Consider the following 9,768-nt stretch of genomic DNA (forward strand, 5'->3'; position numbering starts at 1 on the left):
ATTCGACCTGATTCATATTGTTAAAACACTTATATATTTAACTCAATATAGGAAAACTTGTTTCTTTTGATTTTTTTTTAAATTATACTACTAAAACATTTTCATACAATACAAAACTAATAAAAAAATTTATAATTTTTTTTTAAAATTGAGTTTACGTTTATTTCTTGAAAAATGTAATATTTTTATAAAATATTTTCCATGAAATCATTTTCCAAGAAAATAAAAAAATTTCCCGTGTTTGGCCGAAACCTAAAAATAAACCAGAAAATATTTTCCGACGTTTGATATATAAAATCTGATTTGATTTTACTTCATACAATCATTTTAATGATTTTAATGTTTTTTTTATTTTTTTAAATCAAAATTTTAATTATTTTTATTTTTCTCTTTTTCTTTTATCTTGTATTTTCTTTCTTTTTTCTTTTATTTTTTTCTCTTTCTTTTTTTAGACCGGTGGCCCGTCATGGCGATGGCCGGCCACCGGCTACAGGCGAGGACGACCTCGCCGGAGGCCGATGAGGCCTCAGGCTTGTCAGAATCAAGCGAGCTCAACCTCGCCGGAGGCCGGCGAGGCCTTAGGCTTGCCAACCTCCAACGAGGTCGTCCTTGGCAATAGCCGGTGGCTGGTCGAAAAAGAGAGAGAAAAAAATAAAAGAAAAAAAAGAAAAATGAAAGAAAAGAAAAATGAAAAAAATAAAAATAATTTTAATTTTAATTTTAATTTTTTTAAAAAAAAGGGGGAAAGTGTGTGTGGGCTTAATGGGTGGGTTGAAAATGGGTTCCGCACTCAACCCATTAAGATCCATTTATGATAGGTTTAAAATTTTAAAACCCATTTAAGGTGGGCTCTTCAAAGTTATATTAACCCATTTATCTTTTAAATGGGTTATATATGGGTTTTAAAACCCATTTAACAGGTCTACCGATATTTGAGGTAAACAAGATATTGAGAATGACGATGTCATAAGCCGGAAGAATCTCTACAAAGGTAAACAAGCTAGAAGGAACTTCTTGACAAGGAGTAGAAAGACGAAGTTGGTTATTGCACTACAATGACAACGAAAGAATTTTATTAGGTGCGGTTTCTTAACAGAAAGTGGGTGGTTAATCTCTTTCTTTTACCTTTTTGTCTTTTTACTCTGGCCAATTTAACCTTGTTTTCTCTTCGTTGAACAACCAGAGTAATACATACATAAGGGCTAGATGAGAAACACAAAAGTGAAACAAATGATGCTTTGGCTTAACTTCAGACTTGTGTCTATAGGGGTGAGCAATTGGCCAGTTCAATCCAAGACTAATCCAAACTGAACCAAACCAGCGTTATCCGACCAGTTCTAGCCAGTTAAGACAAGGACCAGGTGGGTTACTAGGTAAAAAATTGGGGAACCGGCTTTGACCGTTTTAATTCTCAATTTTATGTCGTGAGCTGATTTTGAGTCGATTTTCCTAACCACTCGGAAATTCTAGGAAATACATCAATGCCTTAATCATTATACCACAAATTGTTTACACGATATGTTTTTCTAAGCTAAGGTTTGATTTTCGAATTGACTCTAGAACAGACTGGTTTGGTTTCGGATCGGTTCCCTTAGGAACCGATTCGATTAGGTTCCACTAACATGGTAGAATCCAAGTTCTTGATTTGGAACCTACCAACCCTAAAAGTGATCGCCCCAAGTGTCCGCAACACGCATTGGGTGATTACCGAGAGAAGTTCATGCACTAACAATTAGATTTAGTGAATAAATGAATTCAATTAATTTGGTATGTTGAAAAAATGGATGAAGACAAAGTTTTAATTTTAGTAACACAACTTTTATATTTTCTTTTATCTACAATTCAAATATTTGAGTTTAAACTTGGATAAATTGATAAAGATACCTTTACATTTTACTTGATGTCTTTTATTTTTTTTGACCAATTCCATTAATACCTTAAAGATTTCGAATATAGCCTATGTCTTTACCTTTACTAATTTAATTAAAAAAATTCGTTTAGCTTAGAATTGAATATAATCTATTTCTTTACATCTATCTCTCTTAATTAATATCTCATAGTCAAATCAGTTAAAAAAAAGCTAAAAAAAAAAACTGACAGCATTTAAATCCCACTCTAGGTATATATGTTATTGATAAACATATTAATGCTAACTAAAGCGTAATTGATTTTCTTCAAGTAGTTTGATTTAGTCCAATAGAAAAATTACACCGAATAACGTAATTTACTTAGATTGAGAAATAAATAAAACAATTTGAACAAAATTTTAAATTTTTACAACAATACCAATATTAAACTATTGCTAATCTTTAACAAGATTATTAAATTATTATAAGGGTATTAAACGGAATAAATAGCTCCCTTTACTTTAAATATTACAACAATGCTAATATTTATTTCAAACTTGCAATTAAATTTTTAAATAAAAAAGATATTACACTGCGATTTGGCTAAAGCGAGATTATTTATATTCTATTTAAATTTAATTTTTCACTTTTACTGACATATTCCAAACTTGGCTTTCATAATTGTATGCTGAAAAATCATTTGTATTTATATCTTATGCGCAGTGAAAACTTAACATTATAACGTTTTTCTTTGTCGCATATTGATCTTAGATCTTCATAAAGTATGATACTCTCATATATACCTATACAGTAAATTATTCGAAATCAGCTTTTTAAATGATTCAACAAAATGGTCATAGTGATGTTGGGGGGACCACTTTCAAGCACGCAAAAACAAAGCAAATGATGGTTTTTAGTCGGTCTTCTTTGCGTTGAGCTTTTCCTTTCGTCTTGCAACCGGCAATGGCAATGCACTTCAAAGCAGCAGAAATTCCGGCGCTTACGATGGGAGGAGCCGTCCGAACCCAGAAGATCGCGACAGTTTCCGGGAAAATTCTCAATCCTCCACGCCGGGCATCATACAAGACCGATACTTTCTTTTGATTGCGGATTGCTTCTTGGCATTTGGCTCGCAGTTTAAACCGACTTCAGTTTGTTTCCGGTGCCGTGATCTGTGCGTGATGTGAAGTCGAAGATTATGAGGATATTCTATTTTAACGTCCATGTTGTTCCCACGTCGGAGGCATTTGAAGCGAAGTTTCCTTTTTTGACATACAGTTAACAGACGTTTGCTTTCAGATGGTTGAGGAGACATTTCCTTTATTGCTTTCTCCAAAAGAACTGAACTGATATGTCCGAGAAAAACGCATGTTTGTAGCATTCAAGAACATTGCACATGAAATTTCCAGCACAATGATAAGGAAAGGACGTTGGTTTGGCTGAAGTAGTTGGTTTGAACAAGCAATCATGGGAAAAAAAAGTAAACATTTGTTCTCTCTCTCTCTCTCTCTATTTCAAACAGCGCAATAGGTATTATAGCTTAGTTACGTTACAATCGAAATAGCTATTACATTGTAACCTTAACCATTACTGTGATCTACGTGCAATAACAAATTTGTTTACAAGGAGGAATAGAGAAATGGGCTGGAGGGAAAGTAGTGAACTTGCATCTCAAGATTACTCTAGCGACCTCCATGAACTAAAAACATGTGAATTAAAGTGAGAGCGAGTCTGATAGTAGCTTATTTCACGATGAATACTTTCCAAATAACGAGGGATGTGAGAAGGCTAGGCAAAATAGAAAAGAGCTTAGGGAAAGAATAGGAATGAGGGAGCATGTAAGATGAGAGTATGAAGTCCATATGGTGAGAAGGGTACAAAATCTGGTTTCTAAACTTTTGGTAAATGGGATTAATCATGACTTGCTTACATTTTGAACCTGCCAAGTGATACAGAGACCTATTGCTTGCTTTGTGCATGCCATTTACAAAACTTTGTCTACAAACTTGTCTAAGAGTATATAGGAAGTTTTGGAACAAATTCCTAAAGCATATGACACCTACTCGAAAAATAAAAAAAATGCAAGGGCTCGGCCAACACGGAACCAAAAGTTCAGGGTTATATTGAAAAATTTCGTTAATCATATCGAACTTTTTATTAACTCGTAAGGAGTTTATTTTTCTAATTTAGACCCAAGAGTTGCAAGATCGTACCAAAGGTCTCATTGTGGTGCACATATAGTGTTAGTAATTTTATAATTGATAAAATCCTAAAACATATGACACATATTCGAAAGAATCAAAACATATAAGGGCTCGGCTAACACAGAACCAAAAGTCGAGGGGGCTATATTGAAAATTTTCCCCAATAATATCCAACGATATCCACACGTAAGGAACTTATTGTTCCAATTTAGACCCAGGAGTCTTGACACATGAAATTTTGTGAACAATTCAATTTTTTATTCTTAAAAAAGAAAGAAAGAAAGACTAGCTAAAAAACAAATTACTCAATAAAAAGGCGGACCCAGACCCATAAAACCAGCCAATTCGGTCATCTGCCCATTTCTTTTCTATTAGCCCATTTGGTAAGACCATTGGGCTGTCACTTAGACCCAATAAAAGGGGACCCGGCCTTCCTTTATTATTTTCTCTCACCTTCGTCTAAAAAAACTTCAGACGCTTTTCTTTTGATCATATTTAGATGTAGCATTCTAATAAGAATACAAACTTAATTCACCATGCCATTCGTTTTTCCAAACTCTCTCGGCATCGATCGTGACCTTTTCAAGGGGTCGCATCCTCATTAGACTAGTAAGTATTTTAGAGGCCTGTAAGGTTTTCAAGACAGCCCGCTATCATGTATTTTTTAACATGCAAAGAAGTGGGTTCGATTCAATAAATAGTCTAAGTTAAAAGGCACTTCGACCGAAAGAAAGTTAGAGAACCATCATAGCCACTCGAATTAAGCTTGCGAGGCTTTGAGTCATTAGGTCCAGACCTTGCATTACCAAGCGCAAATTCGATTCAATTTATTTGGGAAGTCGAAGATTACCTTATCCATATTTTGGGGCACACTTTGTGGGATTGTGACGATGTTTTGTTGGCCAATGCCACATCACCCAAATGACGTGGCATCACCGCGGCGCTAAGACAATGACGCATTTGGAGTCTTCTGCCGTCGTCATCGTCATTGCTTCCATATCACTGCCTTTGGCCTTCAGATGTGACGCTCCGGTTCCTTCCTTCCACGGCGGAGCTTGCTTTCTTTCTCGGTTTTGCCCAATCGAAATCTCTCCATCTCGCTGTTACTTCGGACCGAGAGCATCGAGCGACGTGCGTATCGTCTCGGGTTCCGAGTTCATGTCGACACTAGAACGAAAGGCGATAATCCTCGACACTAGATTATTGACCTGGGCGCAATTCCAACGGTATGCGCACCACATTGCTCTCTCCTACACGATACACAAAGTGTCGAATGCTCGTGAAGATTTTTCTTCTTCAGAGGAAGATATGCACATCTCCAGAGACTTGAGAGATTGACATGAAGGAAACTCCAAAAGGGATATCTTTATAGTATAAAAAGAAAAGTTGAAAGAGGATTTTAATCATGAATTTTCTTTCAAAAGGTTTCGCTAAAACTCATATACATTCATCAGATAAATTTATGATTTATGCCTAACTAATTGATAGTGTCGTTATTCAAAGTTAATAAGATAGTTAGATGTTTATCTATAAAATGTCTCGTGCTTTTTATAACCTAATCTTCCCAATTTTACAGAATTCGAGTCCGAAATTTCAAAATAGATAAGATACTCATATTTTTGAATTAGAAATAACATGTTAGGTCTACGTGGTGAGTTCGTTACAATTATATTCCTAATGGCCTCCTTTTGCGGATTAGATGAAGGGAAGTGAGGGTGGGTTGAGTTGTGGCTTTCATTATCAAATTCTTGTTTTAAGCCTAAAAGATTAAACATTATTCACAAGGAAGTGAACTTTTAGACACTCTTGGAGACTATTGATTGAATAAGGTTTTTCAAAAATAGAGAAGATGATCTCGATGCACTTCAAATTCCGTCACCTCAAAGAGGCAAAGAATCCTCCTTGAATTCCTCCCAGCCGTCTTTAGTTTCTCCGCGCGCTCTTCTTCGTACAGAAAAAAGAGACAGATTCTTCCTTTTGTCTAAGTTGCTGTTCGGTGTAAGCACGTCGCTCCCCAAGTGATCACCGTTCAATGTCTCTTAGGTATACAGCTTTTGATTGACCAGACTCAAAAGTAACTTTTCTGTGGGCTGAGTTTGTTTTCTTTGGTGAGTTTTGCAGGGAAGCAACAATGATCAATGCTGCTGAAACGGGGCTTCCAGTTCGACTTGAGGTCTGTGTCTCCGTGCGCTCGTTTGTCTTGTTTTACAGTTTTATTAGGAAAACTGGTACATGGGTATTATCTTGATCGATGCTCTCCGCCTGTTTGATGACATGTTGGAGTCAATGTACCAAATTGTTTTTCAGGGGAAGTTTAAGGCAATGGTGTTCTGTTGGGTGCTTGGACTTGGGTCTCTTGTGGCTTGGAACAGTATTCTGACCATTGGAGATTATTACTATAAAGTGTTCCCCGTAATCAATTGCGGATTATTCCCAACTTCCCACGTTCTTTTAAAGTTAATACCCTGATTTCTCTGTTTTGTGATCTATATTTAGTGAACTTTTTGTTCTCTTTAGCTGTCTGATTTGATTTGGAAGAGTCTTGACTCTGTTTGAGTTCCGAGAATTGTAGTTCTATAATTGTTTATTCAACACAGTCTGACTATAAAACAGGTGTGTCTAGAGAATTTTGCTGATCAAGTTGATTTGTTGTACCGTGATTTCACCATTGTCATCGTGGCCAAGGTTCATCTTCTTGATCCGTTACTCGTAGCAATAAGAGTTTGTTGCTATATGGTTGATATAACTATCACTATGCTGGGTGACGTCCGGATGGGTAATTAACATAATTATCTTACGAGTGCTATTTTAGAACTAGCAAACTATTTACTTGTCCTTTGATATCTTTTCGTCTAATTATTTCGTTGTGTAATTTGCTTAGTGTAATATGAATTCATTGGTTGATTGCGCTATTCTAACACATGTTTCGTGTTGGCTGAAGTATTATCATCATTCGAGAGTGCTTACAGTTGTTTATCAACCATTCGCAATTGGGATGATGGCTATCTTAGTGTACCATGAATCCAGAGTTGACACAAGAAAGAGGAATATAGTTGGATACACTCTTTTCACTCTAAGTACACTCTTTCTCATAGTTGTAAGTTGTCTGAAGGCATAAATCTTTCTATTCATGGTGATCCTACTACTGCAATTATCTAATTCAAGTTATTTTCCATGAATTCTGGCATCTTACATTAACTCCATTGCTGGATTTCATACATGATAGTTGGACTTAGCCACGTCAGGGAAAGGAGGAATTGGGCTTTATTTCGGTATATGTCTGATCGTTGCCTGTTTTGGAGTGGCCAATGCTCAAGTTCAGGGTGGTATGGTCGGCGATCTGTCTTTCATGTGTCCTCAATTCATGCAGGTGGGCGGTCTCCTACTATTTTATTGCATTCTTTCTGCAAATTATTCCCTTCAAGATGCATCTTTTCAACTTGGATCTTGGTCTTTCTACCTCAAATTATGGAGAATTTTCATTTATGCAGTCGTATTTCGCTGGTTCAGCTGCATCGGGAGCTCTGACATCTGCTTTGAGGTTGATGACAAAAGCAGCCTTTGACAAGACTCATGATGGTCTTCGCAAGGGAGCTAGTATGTAATTCTTTGTCATCATCGGAAAATCTTTATCAATTTCTAAATTCATCCTGTCATGTAGGGGTCTTGTTGTTTGTGGAATTTTAACACTCGAGCAAGTCTTGTTTGACTTGATAGCATCTGTGATCACGTGCTCATAGCATGTAGTCCTTTCTCCTTAAGGACTCAGGCTTTATGTCATATATGGTCTATCTCATTTTTTAAGGAATTATCATTCAGTAGGTAAAACCCACCTTCCTATGTTGTGCCTTGACTTTACACAGAGGAAACTCATGGTGCAATAATCAGCTTTGTCAAGTGAAAGCAACATGCAGAACTCTTCTCATCAATCTTCAATTTATTTTTCAGTGTTGTTTTTGGCAATCTCCACGTTCTTTGAGTTTATATGCATCATTATGTATGCTACTTGGTTTGCTAAGATTCCAGTTGTGAAGTTTTGCCGCTCCAAGGCGGCCTTGGAAGGGTGTAAATCTGTGTCAGCTGACCTTGCTGCTGTTGGAATTCAAAGACAGGTGCGTCATAGCGGTGAAACTTGCTCTGTTGTAGTTGTAAAATTTGTGTTGCTTTTAATGTATCTGAAACCTTGAAAATTTTGAAATTTTGGCAGGATGAAGGCTCTACAGATGATCGATTGAGCAACAAACAATTGTTGTTTCAAAATATAGATTATGCCATTGGTCTATATCTTACACATGTTTTGACATTGACAATCTTCCCGGGCTTTCTCTATGAGAACATCGAAACACACCAATTGGGATCATGGTGAGTACTGGTAAAAGAGGCCGATTTCTCTAACACTTCTCATAATGAATGTCGCCCTCTGCAAAGGTTTGTGTACTCACTACAATCTTGCTTCATCGCTTCCGTTTCAGGTACTTGCTAGTTTTGATTGCTATTTACAATGTATGGGATTTCATAGCTCAGTACATTCCCCTTATCAGTTGGCTCAAGTTAGAGTCCCGAAAGGGCCTCATGTTAGCGACTATTGCCTGTTTCCTTTTTGTCCCTACATTCTATTTCACAGCAAAGTATGGTGATCAGGGGTGGATGATAATGCTCGTTTCTTTCTTGGGCTTGACCCATGGTTATCTTACTGTCTTTGTTATGACAGTAGCACCCAAGGGCAGAGATCTCCCTTAGCGGAGCCAGTTTGGCAAACAAGGAGGACTGCTAGAACAAGAGCCTAAGAGAAACGTCCCTTACTGGACAGACATAAGCAGCGGCAGGCGGAACACAACCTCTCAAAAAAAACCAGGAAGAATCTCCTGAGAAGTGAGAATGCCTGCCTCCTTCAGTCCAAGTTCCTCCTTTTCTTCACTTTTAGCTCAATTTCTTGATGCCCTTTTACGAATTATACTCTTTGGTTTGAGATTGAAGAAACTGTTCAAATCTGAGTGGAAATAGTAGTGTGTTGGGTCAAACGGGTAAAAAGTTGGAAACTTTGTGTGATTAAATCCGGTTCCGAGAAGATATCCTTTGGCAAAAGGATGCAGAGAGGGTCTTCAATCTGGGATTTGATAAATTAGCTGATTCTGTTTCTGTTAGCGTTAGTATAGGACCTAGAGGTGTGTGGATTCTTTTATTCCTTCTTACAAAATTCCTGGTTCTGTCATTATTATAATCTTGGGACTATCTGTTTAATTTGATTATTTATTTGTTGTGGGCGGTTAACTGGAATTAGATTTATTTATTAGTTACGAGGGAGCTGGTTTGATCTCGCTGTGTGCAACATTTGGGGTTGAGAGTCATCTTGAGGGCGTATGTGCAGAACCGTGCTCTTTTAGCTGGAGTTTCCGCCTATGAACTTCTCCTTTTGTCAAGAGAGCTATGCTTAGATGTTCCTAACTTTTTATTCCGACATTGCATGCCGACTGACCTATCTTGCTTTCCTGATTCAATTGTTGTTCTTTACTTTAGATTCTCTTTTGTTGCTTCAGTCCTTGCTCTTCACCATGGACTTGATGTTGTAATTCACGGAGTATCCTCAATATCCTAATCACAGAAGATAGTTATTTGACAATGGCACACATGCAATAGAGTTTTTGATCTCGATGGGTAATAATTACAGACAAAATACAGTCACCTCACGAGAAGAAGAGATTTCTTTGGTATATTAA

At 36.9% G+C, this 9,768-nt stretch overlaps 1 protein-coding gene across 1 annotated transcript; it reads left to right on the forward strand.

The window, feature by feature from the left end:
* The first annotated feature begins 6,007 nt into the window (after nt 1-6,007).
* LOC130136617 (equilibrative nucleotide transporter 3-like) lies at nt 6,008-8,791 on the forward strand. Its single transcript, XM_056306723.1, has 9 exons — nt 6,008-6,094; nt 6,173-6,224; nt 6,359-6,463; nt 6,993-7,148; nt 7,278-7,421; nt 7,543-7,648; nt 8,000-8,163; nt 8,259-8,413; nt 8,524-8,791. Exons 1-9 carry the CDS (start codon nt 6,084-6,086, stop codon nt 8,789-8,791), a joined length of 1,161 nt encoding a protein of 386 aa, XP_056162698.1. The 5' UTR covers nt 6,008-6,083.
* The last annotated feature ends 977 nt before the right edge of the window (nt 8,792-9,768 follow it).

Source organism: Syzygium oleosum, unplaced genomic scaffold (genome assembly GCF_021117445.2).
Source record: "Syzygium oleosum isolate NSW1041296 unplaced genomic scaffold, Sole_v2.1 Sole_v2.47, whole genome shotgun sequence".
NCBI classification, from domain to species: Eukaryota; Viridiplantae; Streptophyta; class Magnoliopsida; order Myrtales; family Myrtaceae; genus Syzygium; species Syzygium oleosum.